Source organism: Spermophilus citellus (genome assembly GCF_964194105.1).
Source record: "Spermophilus citellus genome assembly, contig: SCAFFOLD_191, whole genome shotgun sequence".
Lineage (NCBI taxonomy): Eukaryota > Metazoa > Chordata > Mammalia > Rodentia > Sciuridae > Spermophilus > Spermophilus citellus.
This window is the reverse complement of record NW_027673194.1, coordinates 454,470-471,510: the sequence shown is the minus strand read 5'-3', so window position 1 is coordinate 471,510 and position 17,041 is coordinate 454,470. Positions and strand designations below refer to the sequence as shown.

General features: G+C 31.3%; 1 protein-coding gene across 1 annotated transcript in view; it reads right to left on the bottom strand.

Moving 5' to 3' along the window:
• LOC308640012 (trans-2,3-enoyl-CoA reductase-like) overlaps nucleotides 1–14,265 on the bottom strand; it is a 72,256-nt gene extending 57,991 nt beyond the window's left edge. The window contains 1 exon segment of the mRNA XM_081312086.1: nucleotides 13,934–14,265. Coding sequence (XP_081168212.1) covers nucleotides 13,934–14,167 — 234 coding nt within the window. The 5' untranslated portion in view covers nucleotides 14,168–14,265.
• Nucleotides 14,266–17,041: the final 2,776 nt, after the last annotated feature.

Genomic DNA, 17,041 nt, shown 5'->3' with positions numbered 1-17,041 from the left:
TTAATGATGAACTGACAAAATCTTGAAAGCAATTTTAATTTCAGTTTAATTTTGTGTACCTGTTAGAATAGTCAAGATTGTGCTGCAAACCTCAGTGGTTTAAAATAGCCAGTGGTTATTTTCCATACACATAAGACATGTACTCCCAGGATTAGTTAGTAGTATATCCTTCTGCATTTATTTCACCCTGGCATCTGACAAAGCAGTTATCATCTACAACATTGTTTCGAGGGCAGACACTTTTAGAAAGGTGTTGAATAAGTTTAATTGTTAAAGCTTCCCTGTGTTAATAAATGTATGTCTTCAACTGTATTTCACAGCACAAAAAAAATTACTTCATGAGGTAGGCAAGTTTACTCCTAACATGCTCCTATATGACAACCAATCAAAAAACACCTTAATACGACTATTAATATTTACAGAGTTCTCTCTTCTGATCATCAAATATTTGGTACAATATTCTCTATATTTTTAAAATACATTTTCCCTATTCTTGTGGAAGTATTGTAAACTTCCTTCTGATCATGGAATCAAGCTCAAATTTCAGAGTCTTTGAATTATCTGATCTGGAGTTCTCTTCCTACTCTTTCATGTTTAGGAGTCAACAATTATTTGAGTATTTAAAAAGTCACAGCTCTTTTTAGTCCAGACTGATATATATATATATATATTTTTTTTTTGAAAGTAGGCTCAAACTCTTTTTGTTTGTTTGTTTGACAGCACTTGTGCTACTATGTGAACTCATTTCTTCTACAACCCATTGCTAAAGGGATACAATAGCAAACCACTGGCAGTGTTAATTTATCCCTACCAATTTTTCTATATCAGCAAATTTACTAGTTTTATACTATAATCCATAAGTTAATTTAGGCAATACTTTTAGCAATTATTTTATAATTATACCACCAGGGTTTTTATATTTACAGTTTCTGATTTTTCCCTCACTCTGTTAAAAAATGATTAAGCTATTGTTGCATTATTTAAATATTACCCCATCACACCATTCTTTGTATGAAGTGGTGCACGTGTCAGCATCATATAGGTTATACTTGACTGATAGACAAACCAAGATATATTAGAATCTCAAAATAATAAAATTTGATTTGTTGATCATGATAGATATTCAATACAAGATTATTCTTTTCCTAGTATCTAAATTTAGGACTTTAACTACAAATATGACCATGACCTATGAGACCACTTACATTAAAAATAGAAGAAAAATCATTCCAATTTTGGTTTAACTCAAATTTGTGGCAAAAAAATAATAAATCTTATTACAGAAATTTTCAGTGATAAAAATTTTAAATATAATTATATATAATTTTTAAATTCCTCTAGTAAGAGAGATTGTTATCTATTTATGCCAACTTCATGAGGATATTAAAAATAGAAAAAGGGATGAGAGTATTTCAGTTTTTTTGAGAAATATTGGCTATTGGTTTTCTATTTTTTCTGTGTTTTTTACTTCCAACATCGTACAGAAATTTCCTATAAATATAATAAAGTTAGCATATGTATTGTTAGAGTATCAAACACCATTTGTATCTGTAAGTCACAAATTAAAATATGAATTATTAAAATTATTCACTGAAATATTTTAATTATATTAAGTTTGACTTACATTTTAATTGTTTTTTAAATGTAACTGTGTACAAATTCTTTAAGCTTTTCTTTGACTAAGTTTAATCCCAAAATTAGTAGATAAAGCCATGAAAGACTGCTAAAAAGTCCTGGAATTTTATTTTATTTTTATCTTATAAGGAATTCCTGGCTCAGTAAAATATGATAAAATAATAATGTTTCAGTGATTTTTGTAAAAAAAAACACAGTAGTGTTGCATTAATAAATGTTGGGCTCCTTTTCTTGTGGGAAGCAAATATAAGTGACAAATATTATGATGTGAAAGTAGATTTTTTATCATTGTGTAGAATAGGTAATATCATATGCAATTCCAAATTCTATTATTATGCATCAAAATGTTCAAAAAAATTTTTAAAAAAGTTGTATTTGGACACAATACCTTTGTTTTTATTTATTTATTTTTATTTTTTTATTTTTATTTTTTTAAACGTGGTGCTGAGGATTGAACCCAGCACCTCACACATGCTAGGCGAGCACTCTACCACTGAGCCAAAACCTCAGCCCCCAAGATAATTTTAAATGCAAAAGAAGTAAAAGTGTTATCGATAAATACATCAGAAAACAGAGACAAAAAGAATTATACTCATAAGGGATTTTACTTCTGCTCCCCTAGTCATAGGTAGAAAAACAATAGACTTTTAAAGAAACTGAGTGTTTTTGAATGTTATAAGTTAGACAACTTCAATGCTATATATATATAATGTTATTTTCTGTCACTTCAATAGAAATTAGAATTTTTAATTACAGAAGTAAATTTGCTAGCTAGTTTTGTGTTATATATAAATGCTTATTTCATTCTTGTTACATTTTTTAAAATTACTAAGTGGCGACATAACATTGGGGAATCATTAATAAAATTGCTAACAGTAATGATTAACATCATTGAATATTTAATAAGTCCTGTACTATTTCAAGACCTTTACCTTTATTAAATAATTTAATTCACACACCAAATTTATGGCTTAATATATATTATTTCCATTTTATGGATGAGAAAATTGTGATTCAACATGATTAAATAATTTATCAAAATCACATAATTAAACTACAGAGTTGGAATTTGAATATAAATAGCTGGGTTCCAAACCTTCTTCTTATCCACTACACTACACTCTTTAGCAGGAGAGGATAAAGTGAGAATGGAAGATATAGAAAAATATACTGAGCACTTATTGTTGGCAGGCATTATATTAGGATCTATACAGATAAACAACATAAACAACCTTATGAAGTATGTGATAGGAAGTTTTTTTAAAAGATGAAAAATAACTTCCTAAAAATCTAAAAATCCTAGGAAATTAGATATTTTAGCCAAAATATATTTATATACTAAAATTATGATATAAATGGACTATTAATTCAAATTGTAGAAATTCTTTTTAAATGAAGTTCTTAAAAAGAAATCAGGTTTATAGAATGCCAGGAATGCTGATTAAAATAAAAATAAATAAATAAATACTCTATTTTATAATTACAAAAAAAAAAACTATTTAACTTTTATTTCCAGTTTGAAATGAACCATTTTATTTTAGCAATGAACAATTCAGATCTGTGACGTTTTGGATGTTTACATTCTTACTATCTCAAGAGTTAAAGGAATTCTACATTAAAAAATTAGCTTTTAAGATAAAGGCAGTATATTAAGAATTTTACTGGGAGATTTCTGAAAGGCAGTAATATAAAATCTGAATCATTTCTTCAGGTTTTATATTAAAGTCCTGATTAAATTAAGATTGTAACTGGATTTTATTAAATGAAGTTTCTGAGGAACACATAATAAATCCATATTCAGTGGTGTATAAGACAGTATTGACAAACACAAGATTCATTTAGACAGACAGTAATTCATCAAATGTTTTGCTAAAAGAAATTACTAATTACATTAGATTATAATTTTTAACAAGTCAAATAACCAATAACTGAAAAGTTATACACTTCCAAACTTGAAAAAATATTAAGGGTCTGTTTTAGAGGCATTAAAAATGCATAATGGGAAAACTCAAAAAGAAATAAGAAAAAAGGACAGGTAATAATTCCTTTTGTTTTCACAAAAACATATTAGAATGATGAATTTACAAGAAAGAAGAGGTAGAACATTCCTTGAAGGAATGATTAATTCTCAAATATAGTAAGTTATCTAGATGTAGTGCACAATTCAAAACAAATCTTTTACAAACAGAACCAACTTCTGGTAGAAAACTAAGCGGGTTCCATATCGATAGGCTTAATGTGGTGACACAGGGTTCACTCAGGTTACTCAGTTAAATCCCAGAGGATCAACATGAATTGAAGATTATTTGATGATTGTCAGTTTAAAAATCCACCAATAAAATATTATATACTAATGGTGTTCAACCTGAGGGATTTGCACATATAAAACCTTAAGTGGGAAATAAATTCATCCTGGCATTCATTTCTGAACTCTTCAGAAGTGTCTCTATTGTACTGTGCTTTCAGTTAAAGCTGAAAGGCCAAGGATCTAAGGCACTTAGAGGAGGTAATTTCTACTGTAAAAGACTGCCCTTTACTGTTAGAGACATCCCAATGATAATCTTTCCATGTGCTGAAACTGTTAAAACTGGAAGAGATTTCTAGTTACTCTCAAATTACTTCAGTAGAAAAGTATCATTTGGGCTCAATCTGCACCTTATTCCTACTTGTATTATAGTTTGTGTTATATTTTCCCTAGATTAATTATAACACAGGATACAATTTAAATGTTATGTAAGTAGTTGCTACACTGTAGTGTTGGGGGAACAATGATACAAATAAACAGTTGATAGATACTCAGTTCAGTTACAATTTTTTCAGCATATTAAATTCAGACATAAAAATCTGTGGATGTGGAACACCACATCCACAGAAGGGAAGGAAGGAAATAAATATTCTAGGTTTATGACTGTGCAACATATTTTTTCGCTACTTCATAATAATCAATTGAATGAACTTCAGGTGTAATATCATATTCAAATGAAGCTTTTCATTCAAATGTTTGCGCTCTTGTCATGTGGTTATGTGCATAGCATAATTTTCAAGGCATAAAGTAAGATACTACATAAATAAAGGTAAATTTCAGATTAATCACAATTATATATAATTTAGTACTATGCAGATCTTAGGCGTTTCTTTAAACAAATTATAACAAAAAAAATACATTTAATCACTCATAGGCTTCTGATAACACAAGCTTAAACCTTTAGGGAGTACAAATTTGTGTCCAGAAATATGGGGTGTGAGAACTTCAAGTCATAATGTGCTATAATTTATCAGTGTTGTCCTGATACAGACTTGCCCTTTCAGACCTTTCTATGGCTTTGGATAATTTAATATATATGGTAATGGAATGTTCTTTCTCAATATTTTTTAGATTAGTGCTCATTTTGTTAAATGCTAATTTTAATGAGGAATAAGTTAAAGAAAGTTTGTAAATAACTTAGAGCACAGAAGTTGATGATATGCATACAATAAGAAAAATAACAAGGATTCATGAAGCCCTCATGAATGGAATTAGTTCAGTTTTAGAAGAGACCTGAAAGTTTGCTAGACCATTTTGCTATATGAACACATAGGAAGAAGGTGGCCATTCATTTTTACACAAGGAATACCTTACCAGATACTCTGTTGGCTCCTTGACCTTGGATTCCTAACTGGCAATATCTTATGAAATAAATTTCTGTTTTTATAAGCCATTTAATCTATGATAATTTTGCTATAGCAGCCCGAACTGATTAAGACAGATTACTGATGTGCAGTAAAGACAGAAGTAGAATATGTATCTGTGTACATCTTAAAAGCTCAAGCGCATCTTAAAGATGCACTAAAAGATTTTTACTTACTTTCAAAAAATTTGTACTTACTTTGAAAAAGTCAGATTATGCACATATACAGGGGGAAAATGTATTTACATTAGTGTTTTTAGTAGAATGTGAAATTTTTATTGAATTTTCTTTATATGTTAATTCCCTAAATATATAATGGATGTGAGAATTTAGTTTTATTATTAAATTTATAAATGTCAATTTGTTAACTATAGCCTAAGTTTTTGAAGGCTGTATGTTATAACAATTTGAGGAAATTCTTTATGGAAGGTGGTAATTTGGGATACCTCCAACAGGATATCACATATCAATATAAGGGGAATGAAAATAATAAGAGCCTTGCCTAATGTCATGAGCTGTGTAAGTATAAGAGGTGTTTGAGTATCTGCAAAGCCTAAGCAAATCCCAAGAGATCATGTTGCCTCCCAAATATGGAACTCCTGAGCAGGCTCACAAAAGATCTGCTTCTCAGTTTTACTGAACGATCTTCAAACTCTTATATTTGTTCTATCTTCCACATAGTTGTCAGATTTAATCTTCTGAAACAGAGCTCTGAAAAAGCACTCCCCTAAATTGTGATGTAATGTCTGAATGCCTTAACAAGGCATCTAGGTCCTCTATCATCAGCCATGCCATACCATTTTATTCTGTTTGTTTCATTCTACAACAAAATTCATACACATAATAACATTAGGCCAGGAGTCTTACTTGCTACCTACCTGCTCTTTGCCTGTAATATGCTAATTATTCTTTCTTGGAATGCTCTTTCCACATCACCCAGGCTAACATATTGTTTTGTATGATTTTTAAGATTTTTAAATGCATCCTTTAATGAAATACTTCTTTTACTCTGATCTTCACACCTAAACTTCATAGACAAATAATTATTTCCATAGCCATTTCAGTATGGTTTTGAGGTGAATTTGTGTTTGCCATGTGCTATATTACAATTTATTTTAAAATGTGTAATCTTTCTTTCCAGGAAGGCTCCTATATTGTAAAGAAAGAAAAATATTTAATTTTCAACCCATGTAATCTGTAGTAGCCACTTATAAATAGCTCCTTCTGCAATATGAATAACAAAATAGGCATACACCTCTCACCTTTATTTATCTGTCTTGGTCATAGTCATTACTCTATTTCCTCATACAGAAATGTTATCAAAGTCTATGTACTTTTTGAACAGGTGTTTTTAACTATTAACTTTTTACATTCAATCTCAATTTAATAAGAAAAAGACTCTCTTTTAATTGTACAATATGTCCACTTATTTTTCTTTCCCTAATGGTTAGCATTTCTTTTCTATCCCATCTTTCTTGATTTTATTTAAAGAAAAAATTTAAAAAAAACAGTTTTATTCTCTTTTCATAGGTCTAAAAGTTTTTTTTTATTTTTTTATTTTTAAAGAGAGAGAGAGAGAGGGAGAGAGAGAGAGAATTTTTTAATATTTATTTTTTTTAGTTTTCAGCAGACACAACATCTTTGTTTGTATGTGGTGCTGAGGATCGAACCCGGGCCGCACGTATGCCAGGCGAGTGCACTACCCCTTGAGCCACATCCCCAGCCCAAGGTCTAAAAGTTTAAGTCATTTAAGCTATTACCTATTTTCTATATTTATAACACATACCATTGAGAGTTATTAGTTTTACCTTGCCTGTCAACAGAATGCTATCTTTAGAATAGAGTGCAAGAGGAGCCTGGATGTGACATGTTCTAATTTTATATCCAATATGTATTCCTTGTACAAAAACATTTAGGTGACATGATTTGTTTGTTTCATGTCATTTTTAAGAAGTACATTTTCATGCCCTCTAACTCAGTGATTCTCAAACCATGTAACACAAAGTTGCATTTTTATTTCTATTTTTCATGAACTGATACATTGAAAATACAATGAAAATAAATTACTAATAATTAAATACTAGTTTAGCAATGAGAAGTCCCACTTCATTATTATTATCAGAGTGAAAAAGCACCGTTATTATTTCATTTTTCCGTGATAGCTTACAAAATCACATTACCAACTATTAGATAAAAGATATAATGGATGTTTGAAGCAAGTGTTATTGGCACGAAGAACACATCTGCATATAGGATCTCGTATGTGCCACACAAAGGACTTATCAGCTCCATTGGACCTTGTGAAATGGACAGATTGTGGTAGAAAACACCCCAAGCAAAGGAATCAAGGGAATCAAGTTTGCTCAAAATTCAAAAAATAGAAATTGCAAAATGTGGTCTAGGAATGGTGAGCAGGTTAGAATGATGAAACATGCAGTAGTAATAGAGAACAGATTAAAGCAATTCCAAGAAGAGGAATCACAAGAACTTATCATAAGACAGAGTGCAGAGCTGAAAATAAACTGGTTACAAAAGAAATATCTGCCAACAAAGTCAAATTTTTTATCCTCTACTGATTGTCGTAACCTGTTCCATATTGCACTTCCCCTCAAATCCCTTTACTTAAGGTAGCCTATTAAATACGACAATAAACACCATGACATTCAATGCCAGGAATGCTTACAATATTTATCTATGGTTCTTAACAATCTTTGACACTACCAATGTCTCCCTTATCATCGAAATTATCTTGCTTGGACTTCTGAATAAAAAAATGCATTTTCTAAACTTATTTATGTAGAATTTCTAAATAAAGTATCATTACATTTCCTACATTAGAGGACAATAATGATATCTTTATAGTTTACAGCCATGAAATTAACAAAACCCAATTTAGTCTAAGGGCACTCATTAATGCTTCTCAGGGTAGAATATTAAGACCTCTTGTTATGAACAATTTTATTCATAGCTATCTATCACTATCTCTGTGTTACAATGTCTTCCTCTATAAAGGGATAGAAAAATAATGTTAAATTCATTTGCAGAAAAGGATAATAATGGATAGAGATATTGGAAAAATTCCAAGAAAAAAGAAAATGCACCTTGAAGTTTGTATCAAAATTCTCTTGCATCTGAATTCAAAGCTTATAAGGTTTTAATTATGTCATGCTCTATCTGAAGCAGTAGGAGCAAGTGGACTGAGAAGGAGAAGAAAAACGGGCAGAAATGAGAGGAAGGGGAAAAGAGAAGTAGAGAAAGAGAAAAAGGAAGAAAAGGGAAGAAACATGAGGTTCTGAAACTTCCAGAAGACATTCTAAGGTACATCTCATTTTCAAAACAAGGAAAAGTATCAGGTGCAAAGTAAAACATTAAAAGTGACCATCTTGACAATTGTCAATCAAGAATTCTCTAAATTTCTTTTTTTTTTTAAAGAGAGAGGAGAGAGGGAGAGAGAGAGAGAGAGAATTTTTTTAATATTTATTTTTTTTTAGTTCTTGGCGGACACAACATCTTTGTTGGTATGTGGTGCTGAGGATCGAACCCGGGCCGCACGCACACTAGGCGAGCGCGCTACCGCTTGAGCCACATCCCCAGCCCCAAGAATTCTCTAAATTTCTAAGAGTTAAATGCCCAATTTTTATGCAGTCTTCCAATTCCATAATGCTGCCTACTATTCTATGTTATTTTGGCCACTAGAAAGATTAGAAAATCATTAAGCACTTTGTTTTATTTGTAAGAAATCAAGAAAGTTTTTCAGAATTTCGATATAATGAAAAAAAAATCACCAGAAAAAGTGATCTTTTGAGGTCAATTTCCTTGGAAAAAAGATCAAAGAATGACTGGGAAGATACTGGAAACATTTTTCAGTCCTAGCTTTTAGCGTTCTTGTCATGCTCTCAATTCAGTGACTTATCACCAGATAAGCTTCTGACATTTACCAAAATAGAAGCAAGGCAAAAATAGGCAACAACTGGAAATAATTCATTGTTAAAGTTTTAAAATTTAGGGGCTGGGGTTTTAGCTCCAGTGGTAGAGTACTTGCCTCATGTGTGAGGCCCTGGGTTCAATCCTCAGCACCACATAAAAAATAAACAAATAAAAATAAAGATATTGTGTCCATCTACAACTAAAAAAAATTAAAAAGAAAAGTTTTAAAATTTATTTTTGATATTTCAGTTTGAATCATCCTTAATTGGTTATATTATGCTAAGCACTCATGGGAAATAACTAAATTAATTAAATCAATATCTCCATCTGATAATGCTAAAATGTGCTAACTTTTGTCATCAGAGCATGACTATCTATTAATGAATTATTCACAAATACAAAGTTACATTATCTGCATCTGTGTTTGGGGCAGGCTATGAGGAATTTGGGATTTGGTGAAATGATTTTAGAAAATGCCTTTTTAATTTAATGTATTTGCATTTATTCCAATAATAATTCGATTCATAAAATAGATGTATTTTCAATATTATATTTGTCCACCTTAAAACTCTCACTACTAGACATGTGCACTTTCAAATCCACATACTTCTCAAACAGCTGTCCATTTATTCATTACATACTGGTTGAACACGTTGTGCCAAACACTACTATAAACCCAGAAAATACTGGAGTGAAAAACAAGTAGCCAACAAAATCTTTGCTTTGTGAAGCTGACACATTAAGGTAAGCCAAATACTAAACTAATTTAAAAAATGTATGTTAGATGGTAATAAATTCAATAAAGAATTAAAACAGGAAAAGTAATAGTGTTTAAATAGCAGTTTTAAATAGTCAATAGGTTTGCAGGAATACCTGTTAAGATATAAAGGAGGCTTTGACTAGTTTTGAGAAGAGCATGGTATTATCTGACATAATTCAACAGGCTGGTTCGGGTTTCTATGTAGGGAATATATTGAGAGTGCTAATGACAAAGGCAGGGTAAAGATTTAGGAGTTCTGGCATTAGAGGTGGTGGAAGTTTGTCAAAGTCTGGAAATATTTTGGAGGTAATGCCAAGAAGATGGATTTCATGTGGGGTGAGATTAAGAGATGATGAATAAGGACTCCTCTAGTCTTTGCCTTGAGCTATTTGAAGAATGTAGTTCCCACTTATTTATTTGGAGAACAATGTTGAATATTATTGGGAAAAGACAAAGTGATGTTTTAGATATACTAAGTTTGAAATACCTAGAAAGATCCAGATGGATTGTACATAAGTAAATAGATTAGATAGATGATAGATAACTAGATAGCTAGATATACAGATGAACAAAAAGAAAATTCAGGAAGGGAAATAGATTGCAGTTATAAACTTTAAAGTCATCAATAGGGAGATGATAGTTGTAACTATAGAACTAAATATGGCAGTTGTTGAAGATGGAAAGAAGTTCCTATGCCTGAGCTGAGCATCCACACCCAATACACCAGATAATGAATCAGCAGAAAGGAAAGGGAGTAACCAACAAAGTACTACAGGTTAAACTACCTATACTCAACAAAATTCAACAAAATATTTTGTAGAAGAGGCTCTGATTACATTCCTATAATGTCAGCAACTCAGAAAGCTGAGGGAGGAAGATCATAAGTTTGAGGCTAGTCTTGGCAAATTAGCAAAATATTGTCCCAAAATAAGAAAGAGAGAGAGAGAGAGAGAAAGAGAGAGAGAGAGAGAGAGAGAGAAAGAAGAAGAAGAAGAAGAAGAAGAAGAAGAAGAAGAAGAAGAAGGAGGAGGAGGAGGAGGAGGAGAAGAAGAAGGAGGAGGAAGGGAGGGTGGGATGGAGGGAGGGAGGGAGGGAAGGGGAAGAAGGAAGAAGAGGAGGAGGAAGAGGAGGAGGAGGAAGAGGAAGAGGAGGAGGAGGAGGAGAAGGAAGAGGAGGAGGAGGAAGAGGAGGAGGAGGAGGAGGAGGAGGAGGAGAAAGAGGAAGAGGAGTAGATAGAGATCTGGGAATGCAACTCTGTAGTAAAACACTCTGGGATTCAATCCTCTATACCACAAAGAAAAAAAAAGAAAGAAAAAATGAGTTTATTAACAGTGGAAAATGTTGTCAACATAGTATGAGAATGGCCTTTTAAATTTAGCAAAAGATTTTGCAACTGCCTCACTGGTGAGGTCAGCAAGCTCTGATTCTGAGCAGTAATAGAAGAGGCTTACATAGAATGAGAAAAGCCAAATGAGGTAGACAATTACAGCACTTGAAAGCAAGGACAATAAAAGGCTGAAGCTGTAGAAATTAGTAGAAGGAGAGAAGGTTTACTGTCATGTCATTGGATAATCAAATATCAAAAAACATATTTAAAATTTTAAGCCAGATATAAAAGTTTTCTTTTTTTTTAGATTTTAGGTATAAACCACATTGTCTTTCAAAATTATTATTAAAATTAAAAGAAATTGTTACTGTCATGTTTAAGACATTATTCTTCTCTTTAATATAAGCTCACAAAACAGATTTTATTAACCTATATTCTAAGTAAAAGCCCTGGGAGAAGCAACTGATTGGCTTGTTTTTAGTCTTCATACATAGACATGATGTAGCAAGGATTCAATTCAGGCATGTTTAGTTCCAAAGTACATCATACTTAACTTGTACTAACTTGTAACATGACAAGTATTGAAAGACAGGGACCAAGTGATAAGCAACATTTCTTTTGTATGTTGAGTAAAAGCCAAGTGCAAAAAAACAGGGCTTAATGTGATCTTACTAAATAGCTTACTAACCTGTCTAAGAAAAACAGTGTCATGAATAAGAAACAAAATTTGTCTTTCTGATATTTATAAATGCAAACTGCTAGGAATCTTGAATCAAAAAAAAATAGTCATCCACTTTTTTTGTCTCAAGTGTGCCATAAGCATTATGAAACACTTTACCAAATTACAAAATAAAAATAAGAAAACAATCCAATTCAATTCTACTGTGAAGTCAAAGGTTTGAATACAGTATGTTGTATGTCCTACAAATTGATTGTGCAGTACAGGAAGGTGAGGAATCCAAAGTTAATCTCCTATTTAGCCTACTGGACTTCTATAAAGTTTTTCCACTTGAGGTGAAAATACCAGGACTCTAACAGTTCACATATGAGATTAATAAGAAAAAATATTTAAGAATGGTGACTTTCTGAATGTTTTCTTTTTTTTTCAAACTAAGTGATATCCAGAAACACAAAAATTCCTCTTACCTTCAAATAAAATCTCAGTCATACATATTTTACATGTATGAAGGAACTAATTAGACACTGATTACTTCCTATCACTTCAAGGTAGAAATCTGACTTACTTTCTTTCTATTCCATTAGTTGCCTAATCTCCCCTGATTTAATGGTATCCTTGTTATACAATTTTGATTATTGATAATGAGATATTGCCAACAGTAGCAAATTCTGGTTGATAATTTTATTTTCTAAGTTTATGATATTCTTGTATGCTTCTTAAAAATCCAAACCTTTATTGAGATAGTAAAAAGAAATTATATCATGCATGAAGTCCATATATCAAAATTCTATTTTATATAATATATTAATCACATATATTCCCCAGTAGAAATATTAAAAAGCATATTATTCAAAATTGTAGAAAAAGAAAGTTTTTTGATCTATTAAATACAATCTATGATCTGTATGTCATTGTAAAAGTCCTTAATCTTTTTTTCATCACAAATAAATAATATTGCACAATTAATAGATTGGTTATATTATTATGATTAGTAAACATGAAACTACAGATGATCTTGGGAATTAAAAGCAGTAAATAATTTATTCTCTTTTCCTCTTATCTAAAAGCCCATCTAGAGAATGATTAAATGGAATGTATAATTGAATTTTATTTTTAAGTTGACATCAAACACTCTTGCAGCATGTTTTTAAAGCAAAATAAATTAGGAAATGTTGTATTAAAAACATCAGCCTTTCTCTTCATAAACTAGTTACTTTTCAACTTTATGAGAAATAAATTATTTTGTATTATTTTACATGTATATGTATATCTAAAATGTGCACATATATTCACACTTAAATTTTCTCACTTGAGATGTATGTATTTTATCATTTCTTAATGACACATCTGTGAATATGAATATAAACTGGATGAATGTGAAAAGACATTCTTTTCAGGAATTTTAACTCGGGTTTTTTAAAAAAACAAAAGTGAACTTGTGTTTTTAAACAAACAAAAGTTATTTTTTAAGCCAAATAACACCTTAACATCAAGTTTTAAAATGGCTAGATTTTATGATAAATACTTTGTATTGCTACTGGTAACTTCCATGACATTTTGCTTATTGTTTTCTACAAACACTTGAAATTCTATACTAATTTGCACATGCAATAAAGTGCCTGATGAGAAAATCTAGAAATAGTTTTATCATAGGCTGAGAAATTGAGCATTAGAAATTCACTTGGGCATAATGGTCAACAGAAAGCTGGAAAACCAAATCCTAATTATTATTTACCATTTAATTAATTTAAATAGAATATGAAAACACAGCAAATATCTTCCCCTGAAACAATTCATAAAGTTTATGTCCTGTTCAATTTAAAATTAAGTTTAAAAGTTAGGAATGTTTTCTTAACACAGTCCTGTCAGCAATTAATCAAGGGAGTAATAATCTTTGTTTGAGGTATAATTAAACCAATTAAGTAAATAAAACTCACCTTATCTACGATGCATATCTGTTTCCTGGTTTGAGCATCAATGATTTCTATCTCAAAGTGAGTAGTTTTTGAGTGCTTGACTGCTGGAGTTGCTTTTAGAGGACCTGCTGAGAGTACAAGTTGCGACAAAGAGTGGAAATTTCTTATATCATTCTTCATTATGGACCGTGAAACTCTTTGGAAGAATAATTCTCGCTTGCGATCTGAGGCAAGGGACTTGTGTCTTTTGAACATTGTGTGAACTAGCAGGAGAAACTGTCATGCAAACAGGAGACACTTGCAAGTGAGTCCCCTTTACACCAGTTAAATACCTCTGGCGAACTCCTGAGAGGTCAAGTGGCATGCCATTCCGAGAGTTCAGTTTTATTTAGCAGGCTTGAAAACAATGACTGATCTTATTTCTATATATAACACACATTAAGAATTGCTGCAGTGTTGATAGGGTATTACTTTACCAGCATTTGAATTATTTCTTGCTGTCTCTTTTTATCTCTGCTTCTTAATATGACCAGTCTTATCTGAGATTCCAAAGCATGAAAATAGATAGTTTTTATTATTTCTGAATTCTGGATGCGCTTATCTTCAAAAACATGCATACTGTTGCATGCACATTCACATTAAGCTATATTTAACTTTAGTTAAATATAGTTAAACCATTTCATAGTTCCAATTATGAAAAATTGCATTATGTAACACATTTTAAAATTTATCTTAAGAAAGACTAATGTCATATATATATACACATTAATATATATGCACATTTACATTTACAACATTCTGAGAGATTTATTTTCATCAGCACTATTATACATTTCAAAAAACTCAAGATAACACATCAAAAATGGTGAAGTTTTCACTCAATACATGGAATGAAAAGATGGTAAACAATGAGATTAGAATATGTAGACGACAATTTTATAACTTAGGGAGAAGAACCTAATCTTATTTTAGCATTTCTACACATTCTGTGTCTTAGGAAAATTATTGAATTGATATAGAAAATTAGTACTAAACATCACACTTCCCACAACATCAAATTGGGGCAAATTTAAATAATCTCAGAATAAACAATGAAATGTGATAAACAACCTGGAAAGAGAGATTTTCATAAAGAGACTGCAACTATTCTTAGATTTTATATGTGGTGAAGAAAAATTAGCAAGAAAAATACTCTAAAATATATTGTCAGTGATTCAAAGGGATATTAAAGGAGAACATTCTAGAATGTTATTTTAAATAAAAACATTTAAAGGAAAATGGCTAAAAGTATGGAGGAAAAAATTTCAGCTATGTAAATGAGGCTACCCTTTACTTTTTAAAATAAATATAAATTTTTTTCAAATGTTTACTACACAATAAGGACATCAGTTTCATTTATATATGGTTCAGTTATAATTTCATGTTGTGCATCATCATTATACTCAATATAATGATGTGTGGAAATTTGCACAAGCATTTGCATACACTTCTGTGCACATGTGTTGCATAACCTTAACTCAGTTGTTCTGGGCTCCACATTTGGAGTGATTTTTTACCCATACTTAAGATCTGATTTGTCAGAAATCTAGAATGCAATCTATTCACTATCCTCATAGCTATCATAACATCATCTGCCTCACTTTTATCATTTTTCCCAATTGATCTCCCTGGGAACATTTGCCAAACTATAGTTCATTTTAACATAGCAGTTTTAGTAATCTGGTTTTATATCTGGGCAATTAATTTAGTAATCTGCTCAGTACACTATAGGAGCATCTTATTTTTTCTTAAGAAAAAGCCATAATTCTATACAAAAGTCTACAGTGCTCTACTCCATTGAGCACCCTATTACATCACTGAACTCATTCTCTAGACTATCTACAGTTCCTAAAACAGAGACTGGCAAATGGTGAGTACTCAAGAAACATGGAGTAAATAAAAAAAAATGAATGTATGAGCAAGAATTACATCTTGAAAGAGTAGAAGAATGATGTATTTCTAACTATGTGTACTGTATAAAATGACATAACTATGAGCCATATAATCGTTTTATCAGAGATAATTTATATTTTAAAAAAGAATAGTCAAAAAGATAAATATAGGGCTGGGGAGGTGGCTCAAGTGGTAGCGTGCTCGCCTTGCATGCGTGCGACCTGGGTTCGATCCTCAGCACCGCATGCAAACAAAGATGTTGGGTCCGCTGAAAACTAAAAAATAAATATTAAAAAATTCTCCCTCTCTCTCCTCTCTCTCTCTCCTTTCTCTCTCTCTCTCTCTCTCTCTCTCTCTCTCTCTCTCTCTCTCCTTTCTCTCTCTTTCTCTCTCTCTCTTTCTCTCTCCTTTCTCTCTCTCTCTCTCTCTCTCTCTCTCTCCCTCTCTTTAAAATAAAAAAAAAAGATAAAAAGAAAAAAAAAAACCTAAGAAAGCTCCCATAGCCAAAGTCAGAATAACTCAACAGCAATACGAGTATCAAAATAATGTATTGTAACTCAAAAAACAATAAAATACTGATAAATCCATACTGTTATTAAATACATGATAAAAAAGGAAAAAATTCTTCATAACAACTTCAAATAATATATGTACATATCCTCTCCTTAAGTATATATTTTACTGAGTGACAGACTTACAAAAATTAAGTAATGCAGAGAGAAACATGGAAACTCTATAGATAAGAAATCTGGCAGACAGTCTGTATCTTAACAATGTGACTGAGTCTCATATTACCCCAAATAGTCACTTTTCTATCATGAACTCACTATCATATGAGATCAGAATACCTCATCTATGTGTTATTGCACGACAGCTTATTACTTGAATACAACTGTGAAGACAGAAAATATAAACAGTGGGGCATTCCAGCAAGTATTCAACAATATTCTTTGAAAGTCTAATGAATAGGCCAGGCATAGTGGTGCACTTCTGTAATACTAGAGGCTCTTGAAACTGAGCCAGGAGCATAGCAAGTTGAAAGCCAGCCTCAGCAATGACAAAGCTCTAAGCAACTCAGTGAGTCCTTGTCTCCAAATAAAGTACAAAATAGGAGTGAGGATGTGGCTCAGTGGCTGAGTGCCTCTGAGTTAAAAACAAACAAACAAAACAAAAAACTAAGACCTCTAATGAATAGGG